The following is a 20,771-nucleotide window of genomic DNA, read 5'->3' as shown; positions in this document are numbered from 1 at the left end:
CTAACCACATCAATTCATGAAACTATGTGTATTAGGGTACAGAGGGGTTTTAGTCTGCATTGGTAGAGGGATTACCCACACAAGGGACATACAGATCTTCTGAGTATGTAACATAAAAGTATCATCACAGATAATTTTCTTTTGACTGTATCCATGTGGTCCTAGACTACAGGGACATCTCCTTTTAATATTCAAAAATCTGTATTTACTATATACCTAATTCTTAAGTGCTTTTAATGATGAAGATGGAGATACTGTTCAAACACAATTCTAAGGATAGTAATATACTAAATCCTTAAACGATTTGTCAAAGTAATCAGAAAAACAGATTCCTAAATATTAAAATTACATTAAGTTAGCAGCAAAACACCAACCCTGCAACTTAGAAAAAGTTCATCACTACCATCAAGATCACTGACTTCTTATTTGATAATTGGAAACCGGAAAATTTGCATAACCTGTACAGGTACACTAGGGAAAAGCAGGCTATGAATTATTTATTTTTTAAAATTGTAAAAGGTTACAATATAAATGGTCTTTAAAATAAACAGCTTATAAAAGTTATATGATGCCATTTAATAACTAAATTCTGCCAATAAAATTAAGATTAAAAACCTAGTCCACAAAAAGATTATAGTTACAGGTCTTTAAGGAGGAAGAAGAAATAAAAAAATCATGTCAACATATGCATTGTATAAAGAACTCAATAATATGAACTAACATTTTAATGGAACACGAACAAATTACAAGTACACATCTGGATCATCTACCTTCTTCCAACATTACAATATTAATGATACAATATTCAGTTTAAAAAACCTACCCAGCATGTATAATGCCATCTAGCAAATGTAAACAAAGTAGAATGTGAGGCTTTATGTGAAGAGAATGTATTTGAGAAACCAAGTGGTAGTGAAATCTACTCTTTAAAAAAAATACACCCATTATATGATGTTGAAATATATAAAATGCTTATGAGCTCTAAATTCACATGCACAACAAACTTCCAAGACAAGAATACCAGTCACTTGCTGTCATGTATTATGGTGATTGACTTTCAAGGGAAAATAACCCTTATTTTTGGCATAAAATAGCAGAAACTAATATGTTATCAACTTATATGTATGTAAAAAATATACAAGTATACAATAGCAAGAGGTTAGAAAACTGAATACTTTGGAAAAGATTTATTAGTCTGTACAAGTTAGTTTTGATAAACCACTGCTACTTGTTACATAAATTCAAGATTTTCATTGCAACAGTATTTCCCCACACATCAGAATCCAGGAGCTATATAATGCCTTTTCTCACTGTCACTTCGTGCTTTTCTCCCTGATCCCCAAAACATAGAAATAAGGTTCAGAATATCAACTAGCCATTTAAAGCGATCATATGATACATATCTTCATAACATTAAACAAGCTACAGTTGAGATATTTGGACAAACACTACCAACATGTAAGAAAAAGCATTGGCTTTAAAATGTGCTAAGTACTATATGAGCAAGTCACAATGAACACACTAATTTCATATCCCTCTGGAAACAAAGTGGGGGAAAGAGCTTGACTGCCACTGTCAGACACTGCACTACAAAACCTGCAGTGCAAAAGTGCCAGGAATCTAATGTATATATCACAGGATTAAAACTCCAGTTAAGCAACTGAGTTATTCATTGAAGTGAATTAAAAAGTAGGTCCCAATTGTGTTATTTCACTGCTAGTTCAGAAGCATCATCAGACAAATGCAGGCGACTATAAACTGGCCACGGCCATAATAAGTCTTGAGTTTTTGCTAAATACCCCCCACAAAAAAATTTTAAAAAAGAAATCTGTAACATCAGCTTCCTAGAGAAGCCATAAGAACATGCTGTTAAACCTGCAAAGGAATTCATCAGGAATAGATCTGTTATACCTATAGCTCCCAGTGTTTCTGGGAGTTATACAAAGCAATCCAATAATCAGACAAAATTAACCAAAAGGAGACCAAAATGTAGACAGACAGCTTTACAACAGATATTTGTTGGATGGATTTTTTAAAAAAAGTACATGATGAATGTAGGTCATAAAATCGAGTGCACTTAGTAATGCACACCCATTTTATGTTACATAAAAGACTGAAGGTTGCAATTTGTGCATGCTTACCATAAACATTTTTATCTGGGAAAGCTGATGAGTGTTTTCTTATAAATGTTCATCGCCATGATACAAAACAAATATGTGCAAACTGCAAGGTCCCTAAAATAGCAGTTAAGGAGTTTATATACAGAAAGATGACATTATCTGATCAAAAATGCAAAAGATAGACCTTCCCAGAGTTTATAACATAGAACAATATCCTCCACAAGCTCCTCCATGGCTTTCTTCCCTGTGTGATAGCCTTACTCCTTTATTCTGGTTCTCACTCTCCCATAGTCCAGGGGTTTGAATGATCTTTTCAACAAGTTCTTCAAAGGCACATTGTACACCATCACAGGTTTTTGCACTAGCCTCTAAAACATGGGAAAGAAAATAACGTTCATTTCTCTTGCAAAAGAAAAATAAGCACTTGGAAGTAATGTACAACTTTCCCTCTGTTTCTATATTACCAAGTTTTGCTTGGAAGTATTTTGGTATTAAGTCATCTTGCCAAGGTTTATTGTCACACTGGCAGTATTTCCCACAGGTCTCCCATTAGTCTTTCCTGACTCACCTCTCAAAACTGTTATCATAAAAATAACTAGTATCAACTCATAATCTATATTGTACTTAATATTCAATAATCTGCACTGACCTCTAACCCAAAAGAAACCCTGGATATAACACGGACTCTCCCTATGAGTTTGTCATTACATGTAGTTTTAGCTAAGAGATATGATTGAACTAGTGGCTGGCTCATTTAAACTCATGCAAGTTTGCCTTATAAGAAAGATTCAATTATATTGTACAAGGAGGATAAAAGTAATCTAATTTCTCATTTGGTGTTTGTAATGTTAAGTAAGGAAAAAAATAAGCTAGGTGATACAATTTAACGAAATTACTGATTCTTCAACATTTAGACAATTTAGAATGCAAAACCCAAGTTGATTTTAAACACAAAAACAGGCAAAATCAGGAACATAATTCAGGAAATAAAATCCTAAGATCTTCTGTCAAACACGTGAATTGATTCAAGTACTTAAAAGAATTCAATATTTATATTGACTTAACAACTACTTCATATTAAGAGAAAGTTTTCAAGTAGCCTAGTACAAGAAGTTCAAACATTAAGATATAGTATCACTGATATTTATGTCATACCTTTAGGTGCAAAGTTTTTTCACATCTACTAGCTCATTTTACCTTGGCATTATGATGATTCCCATAAGATTAAACTGCTACCCACAAAAGGAATATTAGAATCCAAATTCCTGGTGCTCCTGACTCCAGAACTCACACACTTAACAGTACTTGAATTAGTAGAAACTGGTCTAATTACTTCATGGCCCCAGTGTAACGTACAACTTTATAAACCTACCTATAAATAACATGGAATGCTTCCGTGCAAATTTCAGCCCTTCATTTCTATCAACTTCACGGTTTTCCTATAAGAAAAACAAGTGTATTAATAAAAGTTCTATAAAACATAGGGTTAAAAGGTCAATTTTTCTACCTTCATACCTTGTCAATTTTGTTTCCAACTAGCATTTTTACTATGTCATTTCTTGTGCAGTATGTTTCCAATTCATTTAACCAATTATCCAGCTTAACAAAAGTATCTCTTCTTGTGACATCATAAACTGAAATAGAAGGTTTAAAAGTCACAAAATACACATCAGAAGGATGAAAAGAATTTTTAAAAGTTAAAACTTGCAACAAACAGCTCACATCTCTTTATAAAGTTCACTTATCTTCAGCTAGGGTTACTATTATCTACTTTATCCAGATGAAAATGTCACAATAAAAATTCACCTTTAATGGTTATAAAAACCAGGCTCTCCATAATGTGTTCCACTTGATGGCAAAATAGCAACTGCTCCTAACCACAGTAGTAAGAGTTCTGTGATCTATACTTAATGAATATAAATCAGCAGCCATTATTTTTAACTTCATTGTAGGTTTGAGCCTAAGTCAAACCATGTTTAGATGTAAATCCTCAGTAAAATACTGAGAAATTTCGAATGTATTTAACCTCTCATTAACCTGCTAGCCAGTTTTCTCCTAAGCCTGCTATTATTCCATTTCAGGGAAACTATGACCAAATTTATGTTCCTTATTCTGTCCTTTGATCATTTTCTTTTTACTACCTATCACCTTGCTCTTATTGTTCCTAATAATAACATATGAAAATACAGTCACACACATAGTGTTTACAGCACCATTTATGAGAAAAGAAATGAAGCTGGAAATGTTAGGAAACGCTTTCCTGATGAACAAAAATGAAATTAAAGCCTTGCAAATGATAAGAACTGTATGTTCCTCATTGACACTTTACAAAAATCCATTTCCTACAACTATAGCACAAAACTTGCTAGAAAAAAATTTTCATTTGCATGCTCAAATGTCCTACACTGAAATTTTTTTAACACACTGATAGGAATTATAACTTGGCAGAGGGCAGTAAGCTACTGAGCAAATTAAGTATGTTTAATGTACATGGAAGTAGGTGGTTTCATCCATGGACTTGTCATTATGATTTAGGAGTCTAGAATATTTGAAGTGAAGAAGAGTAATCAAGGGTAATTAGGGTAAACGGTGAACAAAGCAGTGGGACGTGGATTACTATAACATGACGCATATTGCAAAACCACTGCTGTCAATAAAAAGCATATGCTGCCCTTTGCATAAGGATCAGTCAGTAGCTTCAAATGTCTTGAGTTGTTTTTCTACTAGTGGTAAATGGTTTATGCTGAGCCACATAATCTTTCTTTATCCTCATCAACCTTGTGACCAAAGGAATGGATTGAGTAACTGGCCAAAAAAATAGGTTCTCTCTGCCTAAAGATAGCTGGTCTAAAACACATTGACCCTGTAATATTATCTTCATTAACATGCTGCACTAACCAAATAAGTAAACTAGTCTGGATTTTTATCCTTTGAAGGAAAGATAGCTGAGAAGTAGTCACTATACAGTCACATATATAGCATGAATAAACACTTCAAAATTAAAGATGTAGCACTGAAGAAAAAGACTTTTAAATACAAGGTTTAATAAAATGAGAATTTTCTAAAAATACTTAATTTCAACAAAAAAACACATGCCCAGATGTTTACATATCACAATGAAGTAAAATGCTTACCTAATATAACACCTTGTGCACCTCTGTAATAGCTAGGTGTCAGTGTTCTGAAGCGCTCCTGACCCGCTGTATCCTAGAAAGGACAAATCAAAATTAAATACACTAAGCCCATCTCATGATTCACAGGCACCTGACAAGTCCTCTAGCTCAACCTACTCATTTTACAGATGAGAAAACTGAAGGCCAAAGAGGTCAAATGACTTGCCCAGGGTCACATAGATAGTAAGCACTGGAGCTGAGATTTGATTCCAAAAACTATGACTTTTTCCACTGTACCATGTAAAACAGCATATTTTCCAAATCCATTAAATTAAGTAGTCAAAATAGCATTTGTTCTTCAATTTGTTCTTCACCAAAACATCATCTCCCATAATAACATGAAAATAAAATGTTACACAACTGAAAAGTTTTCATTAAACATGAAATGAACCAATATTAACAGATTTCTCTCTGGAGAAAGGGAATAAACATTTTACATCATTTTTCTTTTAAAGTTTTATTATGAAACGCTTACTTCATTTAAAGGGAATTATAAGTATGCCATGCCATAGTTCGTAAAATATGAACATTAAGCAAAACTGACTAAATATACATTTTAAACTATTTACATTTTAAATATAAACTTTAACATAAAAATACCAATTATTTCTGTGTACCCTTCTATTCTCCTTACACCTGTACTTTCTTCTGATTATCTTTTTACTTTGGAATATCTCTTATTTTCATATTTCTTTATGCTTCATTTTCTCACTTAATTACATTATATTCCATTATACTGGTATACTAGTTTTTTTAGCCACCCCTAAGCTTAGATATTTAGGCAGTTTATAATTTTTCGCTACTATAAGCAACTGTCTTTTAAATATGTTTTTAGAGACTTTTTCCATAATTCTGCAATAATTCCAATGGCAAGATTGAGTCCAGAAAGTATGATATTTTGGGGACAGTATTCTACCAGATTGATCTCCAAAAGGATTCCTCTAAGTATAAACTAAGCAATGCAGAAGCATACTTTCTTTACCTCAAGGACAGCATTATTTTTACTCATTTTGATCGCAGACCTAGAACCTCTCATTTTACAGCGGAGAAAACTGAAAGCCAGGGGGTAAACTAACTTCACCTAAGTAACAAAGGTAAAAAGTAATAGAAGTGAGATCTGAACCTAGGTCCTCTGACTGCAGAGCCAGCAGCGTTTCTGCTAGAACCTCAGAGGGCTTTAAGATGCTTTTAAGAGAGGCTGAACATTTTTTCAAGTATTTATAATCTTTTTTTAAAATTTTAATAAATTTCCTCTTGATCATTTACCAGTTGGGAGTGGATATTAACCTTGCATAGAATCAGTTCCTTATACACATAAATGTCAAGGTTTTTGTAACATATTTGCCACACTTTCCTCAATGTTAATTTATAAATTCTGCTTTTTTGTTTGTATAAAAATTCTGAACAAAGTTTTCTACACTGTCCCCAAATAATTTCTCTTACTTGTTTAAGAGATCAAAATTTGTCTTTTCATAAATAGGTACATTATTCCACTTTATCTTAACTTTTGTGTTATTTTTTTTATCCTGTATCTTGGAAGGAATTTTCTTGTGTTAGATTTGCACAAGTTATGTGTAATTTCTTACTATGGAAACAGAACTAATGAATTAAATCAAAAATACTAGCTGGATAAGAGAAGAGAGAATGCATCATTATATATCACTCTATCCTCTACCCTGAACCAAATTATGTTTTCCTTTCACTTTCTTTGGGTAACAGGAGGTTACTCTAAGTACTCTCACCAGTAGCAGTAAGCAATCAGCCGGACATGTCAGCTGACAGTGGTAGGTAGGCCTGGCTGGGAAGCAAAGTAAGTGAAAGCTTCTTTCACCATTTGCTTCTCATAAACCTTCAAGCCTGAAGGCGTTAAGAGCAGTGCTATGGAGCTAGAGCAGATGCCTGATCTTTCCCCTTGGGGAAGCAGGGAAAATAGTACATTGAGGATAAGGACATTCATTTTTGTTTGTATCCTCCATCTAGCAGAGTCTGGCATACGCAACAAGAACTTAAGAACTTCGATATTATCTAGTCCAACACTGGAACTTTAGAGATAAGAAACCTGATACCCAGAGAGATTAAATAAATTGCCACAAATTGCTACAAAGATAGTATATGTGCTAGGATTAAAACCCAGGTACTACTGGGTTTTACTTTCTGCATTATGGAATGAACAAAGTTCTTCTCACTCACACTAGCTGTATGACCCTGGGCAGGTCATTAGTACCTCTCAGTGCCCCCAGGCACTGCTGCAGATTACATGAGGTTCTGCATTGGTAGAAGGAGTTTCCTAAACCAAAGAAATTACAGTCCAGGTGCCTAGCCCCTATCTCCTTCCCCACCTCCCTTTATCTGCTGATAATTATAATGGCAATTATGGTAATTCCATTTAGAATTATTAATTCTTAATTTCAATTAATTTTTTTTAATGAATATTTGGCAAAAATCACCAAACCAATACTATCTAGAATGTTTCTCTAAGGGAATCACAGATTCTCTGAATACTCTAGTTATGGAAGGGAATGAATTTTCAGGTTAAATTAGCTGCTAGTAGGAAATTTCATATCTATATCAAACATCCTTTTTATAAGTCTTATGATACCAGCATTAAATTAAAAATTAGTTTTAAAATTCACTAAAGAAATATACAACACTATCAAAGTAAAACAAAAGACAAGGAATTAGGAAGACTCATCATCCTGAGTTCAAATCCAGCCCCAGATACTTACTAGCTGTGTAACCTTTGGCAAGTCATTGAACCCTATTTGCCTCAGTTCCTCAATCTATTAAAATGAGCTAGAGAAGGAAATGGCAAACTACTCTAGTTTCTTTGTCAGGAAAACCCCGAAAATGGGGCGATAAAGAGTAAGACACAATAGTTGTTGGCCTCCCTGGCACCACTCAAAAGCTCCCATATCAACCTCTAGAGCACAGGGCTACTGATTCACACAGGGAAAATAGAATGGATTTTAAAAAAAACTCTACTGTACTATGACACAGTTGGATGGATTAGTTCATTAAATTAGAACATCTATCTGGGGAAAACACTACAGAGGAAGCATGATATAGTGAGAAGAGTGCTAGACTTGGAGTCAGGGGAAATCCAAATTGAAATTCTGAATCTGACATTTACTAGCTGTGTGACCATGGGGCAAGTCACTTCATTCCCCTGAAACTCAGGTATCTATATCATGTGTAAAATGTTACATAAAACACTTTTTGCAAATCTTAAGGCACTATGTAAAAATGAGCCATTATTATCATTATCAAAATAATAGAGCTATGGAAAAGGACTACAGAGAATGAAAAGATATTGTTGGGTTGTAATTTATACAGAAGGAAGAAAGAACAAATGGATTATTTAGGTATATAAAATATGGTCTGTGGCAACTCTTACTTGTTCAAACTACTTCACAACTTACCAAGATGCAAATGGGAGGAAATGGTCACCCTGCATCGTCCGTGAGTTATAGCACAACCTTCCCAAGGGATAACCAGAGTGGGCAGATGACTCATGTAAGTCCACCACATGATAGCCAATCACAGGGCTTGACTCCAATACAAGCTCCCCCCACCCCTTCACTCAACATTCCTTCCACAACCCCTTCCCTCTGCTGTGTAACCTCTCAACCCTTATGTTCCAGGCAGAGGCCCTTCAGAGCAGTTATAACCTAACTACAACCAGAGCACACGCACTAGCAGCTGTATGGGTGAAATTCTCTGTGTTCCCTTCACCTCCATCACTTTACAGCTACAGCAAGCACCAGCCAGAGGCAGTGAATGACCAGTAAGAACCCAGCTTCTCTCCTTTTCATTTTTTGGCGAGACAAAGTAATAAGATGAGAAGATATGGCTAGGCTGCAATCTAAATCTTATTACCTTACATTTCCCCCACAAATCCACCCTTCTTCCAACTTTTCTCATTTCTTCTTGATGACTCTACCATCCTTCCAGTCAGCCAGATTCATACTTTCGGTGTGATGCCCAATTTCACATGCTCTCCTCATCCCATACATCTAATCAGCTACCTAATCTTGTAGCTACCTCTACAACTTCATTCACAGGTCTCTTTCAACTCTATCTTCAATATCACCATCAAATTGGTATTTCTTAAGTAAAAAGTCCAGCCATGTTAACTCTACTTAAAAAAATTCCAATGTCTCCCAATTAACTCTAGGATTAAACATTATTTCATTTTTACTGCATCCTTTAAATTTCTATCTTTGTGTTCTGTAATATGCATAATTATTAGTATAGTAGTACAGGTATTTACTTTATGAACAAGTAAAAAGATACTGAGGGTGCTCAAAAATTTATACTGATGAAGTGCACAATTATCACTACTACCTTTATGGGCTTCAGTTTTCTTATGTGTGACATGATGCGATGAAGTTAGATTATCTCAGATCTTTCCAGCTCTAAAATTCTATTTGTGTTACCAGTTGTCATATTTCTAGTCTGAAGTCAAGAGCTGTGTATGTTACAACACCTCCTTAACTTCTTAAAATCAAACAAATTCCATTTAGAAGGGGAAAGGAAAGGGTCAAATTCTCAAATCACCTCCTTGCACTCTGCTGATTTCCTTGCCTTTTCAACCTCTGGTGTTCTCTGCTTGCTCATTCTTTCTCCCCGAGAAAGTCACAAGGGTAGAATGTTAAAGGACAGATTTCCAAATTATGTCAGCCAAAGGGAATAACCAATCTAGTGGCCAAATGCACAGCAGATGGAAAAACATTAGATATAATATATGATGTAGTAAATTGATGGCTGTGACTATTTCTCTGAAAAATAATTGGCAATAAAACCAGATAGACAGCTCCATTAGTGCATAATATTTATAAATATATAAAATACTTTTCACTTGACTACAAGCTGAAAGTCTTTCTCATTTTCACTAATTCTAGTCAGTTGGTTTTCAACTCTTGTCTACAATAGTTAGGAATCATTCCCACCTCAAACCATAATTTCTAATACTCGGAAACCGTAAGGAACCTGTATATGAAAGCTATATATAAAACAGTATGTGATCTTATTAAAGTTGTACAGTATCTGTCCCCCTAATTACAATACAAGGAGGGTGAAAAGAAAGGACAGGAGTCAAAGTAAAATCAAGAACCTCTAGAATTTTAAACAAATGTAATTTATTATTACCAGGATCTTTAACATAGGGTATTTTAATTATTGGCCACAGATAAAATGGTAAAATTAACGAAAGGACTAAAATCTATTTGAGCCTGTTTCAAATCAGCTTTAAATTTTGGCACACCAGGCAAAGGGCACTAAATCTCAAGTGAACATTCCAATTACATGCAAGATCGGTCATCAGGAAATGAGACAAGAGGTTATAGAACCTGAAGACACCAAAATGTTATGTTCTCACTTTAAAACAAAAGCCTATTAAAGTTCCTAATACGAAAATGAGTTTCTACCTAATGGCCAACAATTTCAATGTCCAACGTTATTTAGGTCATGTTACACAATAACCTAAGTTGATAAGTAAATGAAAACCACTGCAGAAGATATCCACTTGAGGTATGAAAATAATCTGATGTTAGTCTTTTAGATGGGAGAAGAGAATTTTTTAAAATTTGTGATGAATATCAGCCAGCCTAACTAGCACTAAATTTTTGTTGTTGAACACTAGCTATACCTGCGTCATTGTAGGAAGTCACTTAACTTCCATCGGCCTCAGTTTCTTATCTGGAAAATGAGGGAGTTGAACTAAATGTCCTCAAAAGTCTCTAGGAGCTCTACAACAATAATCTTAGGATTTTATCACAATTACAAATCTAGGCTACAACCAGTATAGTTATATAAAGGTCTCCAAATGGTCAAATGGAGATCTCTAATGGTTTAAGAGAGGGCTGCAGGAAAGATTTCCTAAAATGGTATTGAAAGACACAGAACAATGGAATTCCAGAATTGACAGAGAACGCAGAGGTCTCTAATCTAAAAGCCTTCATTTTAGGACAAATTAAGACCCAACAAGGCTAAACGATGAACAAGGTCAACAAATGCCAGACCAATAATTTACTTTAAGCCAAGATTACCTCTACATATGTTCTTTCTATTATGTCAAATCGCCACAATAATGCCTGAGCTGTGTTCAGGAAAACCATGTCCTATTTCTTCAGTATAAAGGATCTTACTATACCACTTCTATAACCATCCCATTTGTCTTTCATTCTGTCCAGAAATGTTACTGAAATTGTGTGTCCTTACTCAGGAATAGAAAAGAGTACAGGAGTGGAGTTTTTCAAATACTTCTGAGAATTTCAGATTTAGAATGGACCTTAATGGCCATTCAGTCCAACCCATATTTGAAAAATAGTTCCTTTTACAACAAATCCAACCAGTGATCAAATCTTTTCTTAAAGACCCCCAATAATAAGGAATTAGCTAATTCCACATTTAGAAAGCCCTAATCATTAGGAAGTCTAAATCTCCTTTTAACTCTCCACCCTTCTGCCCTCCGGGGCTAAGCAGACCAAGTCTAATCTTTCTTCCACAAGAGGACCTTTATTTTAACTTGAAAATAGCTATTGTGCTCCACCTATCCCAACCTGCTCTTCTCCAGGATAAATATCTTCAATTCATACAGCATAAACCTATGATCTGTTCAAGACCCTCGTCACAACACTTTCCTTAATGTCAACAGATTAGAGCACTTCTCCCAGCAGGAACAATTCTGTTGCTAACTTAGAGGAAAAACTGAGTCAACACAAGGTTGGCAACAGTATAACAGAAAAGGAGTGAGCAGTTTTCAGAGATGTGGTATACAGCACTGCATTTATTCACCTGGGCTAGAACACTTGTAAACATCAAGATTGGTTTGACAAAAATAAGGAAATTCAGAAATTGCTAAATGAAAAACAAGAACTCCACAGAGTTTACCAGCAGGATAGTTCATCCACCTCTAAGAAGGCAGCATTTAATTCCATCAAAAGTAAAGTATAAGCAAAGCTTAGAGAGATGCAGGATTCTTGGCTCAGTAAGAAGGCAGATGAAATTCAGTTTTACTCTGATAAGTTACAATCTAAAGTGCTTTTATGATGCCCTGAAGGCTATTTATGGGCCAAAGACTTATGGTGCACCTCAACTACTCAGTGCTGATGGAGACACATTGATTAGTGATAAGGGTGTGATTCTGAGAGATGGGCTGAACACCTCCATAGTGTTCTCAACAGACCATCAATCAATGCTGACACTGATTGCCATCCTACAACTCCAGAAGAAATGCCAGCAGCAGAACAGAGAATGGGTACACTACATTCATTGATCTGACAAAGGCCTTTGATACTGTCGTGAGGGCCTGTGGAAAATTATGGCAAATTTAGTTGCCCAGAGAAGTTCATCAGTATCGTATGTCATTTTCACGCTCACAAGCGTTCTGGATGATAGACAATGCTCTTTTACTTTCATAGTCACCAATGGAGTGAAACAAGGCTGTGTGCTTGCTCCCATGCTTTTTAGCATGGTGTTTTCAGCAATGTTGTCAGACACCTTCAAAAGGGAAGAAAAAGGCATCAGACTATAAAGCTGGAAGGAGAGTTGCTGCATGATTTTTTTTTCTTTGCAGATGATTGTGCAATGCAGCCTCTGAGGCCGAGAGGCAACAAAGTGTGGATTGATTCTCTGCTGCTTGTGCTAATTTTGACCTAAAAATTAATACTAAGGAAACATAGGTTCTCCACCAGCCAGCACCACACCATCCGTGTGTGTGGAACTCTCAGTTACCGCAAAGGGAGAAACAGTGAATGCTGTGGATAACTTTGTTAGAATACTTTCCAGGGATGGACCAAAGCTAGCTCAGTTTTGGGGAGGATCCAAAGGAAAGAGTGGGAGAGAAGAGGTATCAGACTGCCTAGTAAACTGAAGGTCTACAAAGCTGTGGTGCTGACCTCACTGTTGTATGCCTGTGAAACCTGGACAGTATACCAGCACCATGCCAGGAAACTGAAGTCTTAGGAAGATTCTGAAGATCACCTGGTAAGATAAGGTATCAGACACCGAGGTCCTTGTTCCAAATGTTCAGAATTCCAAGCTTTGTCCACACTGTTCAAATGCCAAATGTATGTTTGCCTAAAAGACTATTTTACAGAGAATTCACATAAGACAAACACTCACATGGAGGTCAGAAGAGTGATACAAGGAAACTCCCAACATCTCTCTGAAGAACTTTGGAATCAACTGCATGATATGGGAGATACTGGCAAAGGACCTCCCAGCATAACGTGTCTACATCAAAGAAAGCACTGTGTTTCATGAAAGCAGAAATGCAGCAGTTCAAATGAAATGTGAAATGCACAAATTTAGAGACATCTCCACTCCAAATGTTAGTGTGCACTATTTGTGCCTGAGCTATGATAAAGCCTACCAAGCTCTTGGCCTGATCGGCCACTGTGGGACACACAGTATCTTGACTCCAATATAGTGATGTCATTTTGGTCCTCTTCCAGAATGAAGGACAACCACCAATACAATACTTTGCATCACATCAACATCCTTCCTAAAATCTGTTACTCAGCATCACACATTAACATGTGTTGACTGGTTTTGCTGTGCTACCATTCAACCGCCACCCCTCAACCCTTTCCTTTCCCTTCTAATTCTGGTTATATGGGATGGTTCTTTGGATAGGGGAAAGGATTTTTGGAAATGAAGATGATAAATCTGATCAAGGTAGAGTACAGCAGCAACACTATTATCTTATTTCCAGAAACCATGACACTCTCGAAAAGGCCATAACTACACTACAACATTGGCCAGGAAATAACGGGGTCCCCAAGAGTCTGGTATTCCATTTCCACTCTTGCTCTCTCTTAAAGCTGAGTTTAGTAATCACAACTGGAGAGTTTAACTTTCCCAAAGAGCACATGATGATATGGACACAATTACTGACATTTTCATCCTTGAGAAAATATTGATACTAATACTGAGCAAACAGAGAATAGATACAAAGGACTGAGTTTAGGAACAAAGTATATATCTAAGGATATAAACAGAGGAGGCAGAGCCAAGATGGCAGCTGGAAAACAGGGACTTGCTTAAGCTCTCCCCCAAATCCCTCTAAACACCTGCAAAAAAAAGCTCCGAATAAATTCTAGAGCTACAGAACCCATGAAGTGGCAGAGGGAAGCAGGTCTCCAGCGCAGGACAGCCTGGATGGTCGCTGGGAAGGGATCTACTGCATGGCGCTGGGAGTGCAGCGCAGCCCAGTATGAGCTGTGCCAGGACCAACCAGATGGGGAGTCAGGTAGAGCAGGCCCTAGGGCCCTGAATCAGTGAGCTGCGGCAGTTACCAGACTTCTCAACCCACAAACACCAAAGACAACAGAGAAGGTTAGTGGGAAAACTGCTGGATAGAAGTGAGAGAAGTGCATGGTCTGGCCCCAGCCCTGGTGGCAACTGAGGTACAGCAGCAGCAAGAAGCTCCTGTGGCTGCTTCCAGAGCTCCAGAGGTGGCTGCTTCCGGCCTGAGGCCCACTCAGTGAGAGGAATCAAGCGGCAGGTCAGAGCAGGAGTGCAGGGATTGCTTTGCTGGCACAGAGGCAGGTTCTCTTGCTTTGCCCTGCTTGGATCTGGGTCATGGTTCTGGTTGGCGGTTCTTAGGGGAGGAGCGCTGGTGTGGCAGAGCTAGCTGTATAGAAATAGCTCTGAAAACACCAGTGCAAGGCCCCTAAAGCTTGGGACAAAGTACTCTCTACTCTACAAGAAGTCATACCCTGACAAAAAGCTCAAGGGTCAAGTAGTTGGCTGGGAACATGTCCAGGCAGCAAAAACAGACTCAGACTTAGACTATAGAATCATTTTTTGGTGACAAAAAAGATCAAAACATACAGCCAGAAAAAGTCAACAAAGTCAAAGGGCCTACATCAAAAGTTTCCAAGAAAAATATGAATTGGTCTCAGCCCATGAAAGAGCTCAAAAAGGATTTGGAAAATCAAGTAAGAGAAGTAGAGGAAAAATTGGGAAGAGAAATGAAAGTGATGCAAGAAAATCATGAAAAACAAGTCAAAGACTTGCTAAAGGAGACCCAAAAAATACTGAAGAAAATAACACCTTAAAAAATAGACTAACCCAAATGGCAAAACACTCCAAAAAGCCAACAAGGAGAAGAATGCCTTAAAAGACAGAATTAGGCAAACGGAAAATGAAGTCCAAAAGAGCACTGAAGAAAATACTACCTTAAAAATTAGATTGGAGCAAGTGGAAGCTAGTGACTTTTTGAGAAATCAAGATATTATAAAAACAGAACCAAAGGAGTGAAAAAATGGAATACAATGTGAAATATCTCATTGGAAAAACCACTGACCTGGAGAATAGATCCAGGAGAATTTAAAAATTATTGGACTACCTCAAAGTCATGATCAAAAAAAGAGCCTAGACATCATCTTTCAAGAAATTCTCAAGGAGAACTGCCCTGATATTCTAGAGACAGAGGGTAAAATAGAATTTGAAAGAATCCACTGATCACCTCCTGAAAAAGATCCCAAAAAGAAAACTCCTAAGAATATTGTCACCAAATTCCAGAGTTCCCAGGTCAAGGAGAAAATACTGCAAGCAGCCAGGAAGAAACAATTTGAGTATTGTGGAAACAAAATCAAGACAACACAAGATCTAGCAGCTTCTACATTAAGGGATCAAAGGACTTGGAATATGATATTCTGGAGGTCAATGGAGCTAGGATTAAAACCAAGAATCACCTACCCAGCAAAACTGAGTATAATACTCCAAGGCAAAATATGGACTTTCAAGCATTCTCAATGAAAAGACGAGAGCTGAATAGAAAATTTGACTTTCAAATAGAAGAAGCAAGAGAAGCATGAAAAGTAAACCGGAGAAAGAAATCATAAGGGACTTACTAAAGTTGAACTGTTTTGATTCCTACATGGAAAGATGGTATTTGTAACTCATGAGACCTTTCTCAGGGTAGTTGAAGGGAATATATTTATATATGTGTGTGTGTGTGTGTGTGTGTGTGTATATATATATATATATATATATATATATATACACGTATATATATATATATATAAACAGAGGGCACAGGGTGACTTGAATATGAGGGGGTGATATCTTAAAAAAAAATAAAAGGGGTGAGAGAGGAATATATTGGGAGAAGGAGAAAGGGAGAGACAGAATGGGGTAAATTATCTCACATAAAAGTGGCAAGAAAAAGCAGTTCTATTAGAAGGGAAGAAGGGACAGGTGAAAGGGAATGAGTGAATCTTGCCCTCATCTGATTTGACTTAAGGAGGGAATAACACACACACTTATATGGGTATCTTACCTTACAGGAAAGTAGGGGAGAAGAGGATAAGAGAGGGGGGATGATAGAAGGGAGGGCAGATGGAGGGAAGAGGTAATCAAAAAACACTTTTGAAAAGGGACAGGGTCAAGGGAGAAAACTGAATAAATGGGGACAGGATAGGATGGAGGGAAATATAGTTAGTCTTTCATAACATGACTATTATGGAAGTGTTTTGCATAATGATACATATATGGCCTATGTTGAATTGCTTGCCCTCTCAAGGAGGGTAGGTGGGGAGGAAGCAGGGAGAGAATTTGGAACTCAAAGTTCTAAAAACAAATGCTTAAAAAAAAAGTTATTTTTACATGCAACTGGGAAATAAGATATACAGGCAATGGGCACAGAAATCTATCTTGCCCTACAAGAAAGTAAGGGGAAAAGGGATGGGGGGCAGTGGGCTGACAGAAGGGAGGGCAGACTGGGGGACAGGGCAATCAAAATATATGCCAGTCTGGAGTGGGAGAGGGTAGAAATGGGGAGAAAATTTGTAACTGAAAATCTTGTGGAAATCAATGTTGAAAACTAAAAGTATTAAATAATAAAAAATAAACAAAGTATATATCTAAGAAGTTCTCAAATTTAAACTTGGCAACTAATTTATAATTCTTCTGGGGTAACAGAAAGAAAATGACAGATTCTTTAACTAAGTTTTCTCATTTGGAAAAAACTGGAATCAAAAAGTATTTATTACTTAGTGCTAAAGAGAAATACAACATACTATATGATCATGTTTTGTACTGCATAAGTGCTAAGTAACTAAAACAGGCATTTCATAATGCTTTTTATGAGTTTTCCTACAATTCCAATGAATTTTTATATTCTGTACAGAATTCTGATTTTATCCAAAAGAAAACATTCCCTTTTTCATCTCATTAAAGGAGACAGGAAAGTAGCATCCAGTTTATTATTCACCATGTTTTTCCATTATACAGTTTTTCCAATTGTTATAGTTTTCACTGGTTTGGAGAAATTTAACAACTCAAGCAGCTGCTCCATATACACACATACACCAAATAAATGCAATTCAAAATTCTATTATGATCAATTAAAATTAACATTTCTATTTTTATTAAGTCAGAAAATTCTATCCACAAATTAATTATGTAACTTTAAAATAAAGTAGAGCCTAAAGTCTTCAGAAAGTGACCAAAACCCATGTATTACAATTGGTATTCCTCAAAATCAACTTCAATAATAATATTACCATGGTGAACCACAAAATGAAATCAGAACAAACTTATCAACATGAAAATTTCCACTTTCAAAGACGGTGGAGAAAAGCCAGGAAGTTGCCTGAACTCCCCCCAGGTTCCCTCAGAAGTAATGTTAAATCAGTCTCTAAATGGATTCTGGAGCAACAGAATCCACAAAAACACAGAGTGAAACAATTTTTCAGCTTAAGATAACTTAGAAGAACTTTAGTAAAGGTCTGTCTCACTTAGGTAAAAGGGGAACACAACCCCAGCACAGGTGGTGCCAGGAAAGCCAGTGGGAGGCTCTTAGCCACAGCACAGATCAGCAACCAAGGCCCTGTGGTCCTGGTTCAGTAGGCCAGTGGGACAACAGGCCAGCTATGAGGCCTCTAGTCCTAGAGCAGAAGGCAAACTGCTAGCCCCAGAATGCAGGGCTCAACAGGTATGACTAGGCTGGGCCACCCCAGTGCAGTGGACAAGTCAACAACACCTAGAGGCCCTCCAGAGCAGAAAGTGAGTGACCAGCTGGTCCCCAGCACAAGAAGCTTGGGACTCTGCTCCCAGTACCCCAAGAGCAGAGTTCAACTTTGAAAGTCATGAAAATACATGAGAAAATGAGCAAAAAACAGAAAAGAGCTCTGACCATAGAAAGCTACTACAGCAACAAGAAAAATCAAAACACAAACTCAGAAGGACAACAATGTCAAAAAAAAGCCTACACGCAAAGCCTCAAATGGGAATATGAATTGGTCTCAACCACAAAAGTCCTCCTGAAAGAGCTCAAAAAGAATTTAAAAAATCAAATAGGAAAGGCAGAAGAAAAACTGGGAAAAGAAATGAGAATTATGAAGAGAGAATCAATAGCTTAGAAAGGGAAAAACAAAAACTGAAGAAAACAATTGCTTAAAAAATACAATTGGCCAAATGGGGGAAAAAAACCCACTGAAGAAAACAACTGCTTAAAAAGTAGAATTGTCAGGGCAGATAGATGGCGCAGTGAGTAGAGCACCGGACCCTGGAGTTAGGATGACCTGAGTTTAAATCCAGCCTCAGACACTTGACACATGTACTAGCTGTGTGACCTTGGGCAAGTCACTTAAACCCAATTGCCCTTCCAAAAAACAAAAAACAAACCAACAAAAAAAAGTAGAATTGTCCAAATGGAAAGGAAGTTACAAAAACTAACTGAAGAAAATAATTCCTTAAAAATTAGAGCTAGTCAAGTGGAAGCTAATGACTCTGAGACATTAAGAATCAGTAAAACAAAATCAAAAGAATGAAAAAATAGAAGAAAATGTAAACTACCACATTGGAAAAACAATTGACCTGGCAAATAGATCCAGGAGAGATAATTTAAGTATTAGACTACCTGAAAGCCATGATTAAAAAAAAAAGAGCCTGGACAGCATAATTAAAGAAATTATCAAGGAAAAATCCTAGAACCTGAGGATAAAATTAGTCATTGAAAGAATCCACCGTTCACCTCCTGAAAGAGATCCTAAGATGAAAACTCCAAGGAATATTGTAGCCAAATTCCAGAACTATAAGGTCAAGCAGCCAGAAAGAAACAACACAAATATCAAGGAGCCAGTTAGGATTACACAGGACTTAGCAGCATCTACAATAAAGGGTCAGAGGGCTTGGAATATGATATTCTGTAAGTAAGGGCTGTTTAACCTTAAGTTATCTTAGGGCCGCATTAAAATAATTATGAGGGCCGCACCCAGAATAAAAAATACAGTACGCTAATAGAAAGGGGGGAACGTGCATCATAAATACGACAGGCAAAGCACGAAAGCAAACACAAAACAACAAAGCAACAACACAATAATATAAAGGTAGGAGCATACTGACTAGTCTGCATCCCACAGATCGACTGAAAATTCTGTGCAATATGTCACATGTTCTGTCCGTAATACTGCTTAAAAACACCAAAGAAAATTAACATCAATGAGATTATTTATTAGTGATGGAATTAAAAAAATCTAATACACATTCCATTCAAATTATTATTTTATTTTTTTGCTCATGAAAATTAAATACGCAAGCAGGCCACATAAAATTGCACTGTGGGCCACATAAGGCCTGCAAACCGCATTTCGGACAGTCCTGCTGTAAGGCGAAGGAGCTTGGATTACAATCGAGAATCAACCACCCAGCAAAGCTGAGCATAATCTTTCAGGTGAAAAGATGGGCATTTAATGGAATAGGGGACTTTCAAACTTTCCTGATGAAAAGACCAGAACTGAGCAGAAAAATCAATCTTCAACTACAAGACTCAAGAGAAGCATGAAAAGGTAAACAGCAAAGAAAAACCATGTTAATCAATAAGGTTAAACTGTTTACATCTCTACATGGGAAGATGATACTTGTAATTCTAGAGAACCATACCTCTTATTAGAACAGTTAGAAGGAAACAGGAAAGAAAAACCATGTCAATCAATAAGGTTAAACTGTTTACATCTCTACATGAGAAGATGATACTTGTAATTCTAGAGAACTATACCTCTTATTAGAACAGTTAGAAGGAGTATACATAGACAGAGGGTGTGGGTATAAGATGACTTTGATGTGATGACATAAAAAAAAATTAAGGGGTAGGGAAATAAAGGGATTATACTGGGAAAAGAGGAAAAGGGGAGGCAAAATGGAGTAAATTATATCACATGAAGAGTCTCAAAAGACCTGTTACAGTAGAGGGAAAGAAGGGTGGGGATGAGCATTGCTTGAACCTTACTCTCACTGGATTTGGCTCGATGAGGAAATAACATACTTATTCAGTTGGGTATGGAAATTTAACTTGCCCTATAGAAAAGTAGGAGGGGAAAGGGAAAAGAAAAGGGGGGAGGGGTGATAATAGAAGAGAGGGCAGACAGAGGGAGGCAGTAGTCAGAAGCAAAACTATGGTGAGGAGGGACAGGGTGAAAGGAGAGAGAAAAGTATAGATAGGGGAAAAATAGGATGGAGGGAAATA

General features: G+C 36.8%; 1 protein-coding gene across 1 annotated transcript in view; it reads right to left on the bottom strand.

The window, feature by feature from the left end:
• Window positions 1-707: 707 nt before the first annotated feature.
• Window positions 708-20,771, bottom strand: part of RAB18 (RAB18, member RAS oncogene family) — a 52,461-nt gene continuing 32,397 nt past the window's right edge. The window contains exons 4-7 of the mRNA XM_036759914.1: window positions 5,255-5,327; window positions 3,636-3,754; window positions 3,493-3,559; window positions 708-2,488 (exon numbers count right to left, since the gene is read on the bottom strand). Coding sequence (XP_036615809.1) covers window positions 2,316-2,488; window positions 3,493-3,559; window positions 3,636-3,754; window positions 5,255-5,327 — 432 coding nt within the window. The 3' untranslated portion in view covers window positions 708-2,315. The remainder of the gene's footprint in view (window positions 2,489-3,492; window positions 3,560-3,635; window positions 3,755-5,254; window positions 5,328-20,771) is intronic.

The sequence above is a fragment of the Trichosurus vulpecula genome, chromosome 5 (assembly GCF_011100635.1).
Source record: "Trichosurus vulpecula isolate mTriVul1 chromosome 5, mTriVul1.pri, whole genome shotgun sequence".
Classification (NCBI taxonomy): Eukaryota; Metazoa; Chordata; class Mammalia; order Diprotodontia; family Phalangeridae; genus Trichosurus; species Trichosurus vulpecula.
The sequence above is the reverse complement of the archived record's forward strand: the minus strand, read 5'-3'. Positions and strand labels throughout refer to the sequence as shown.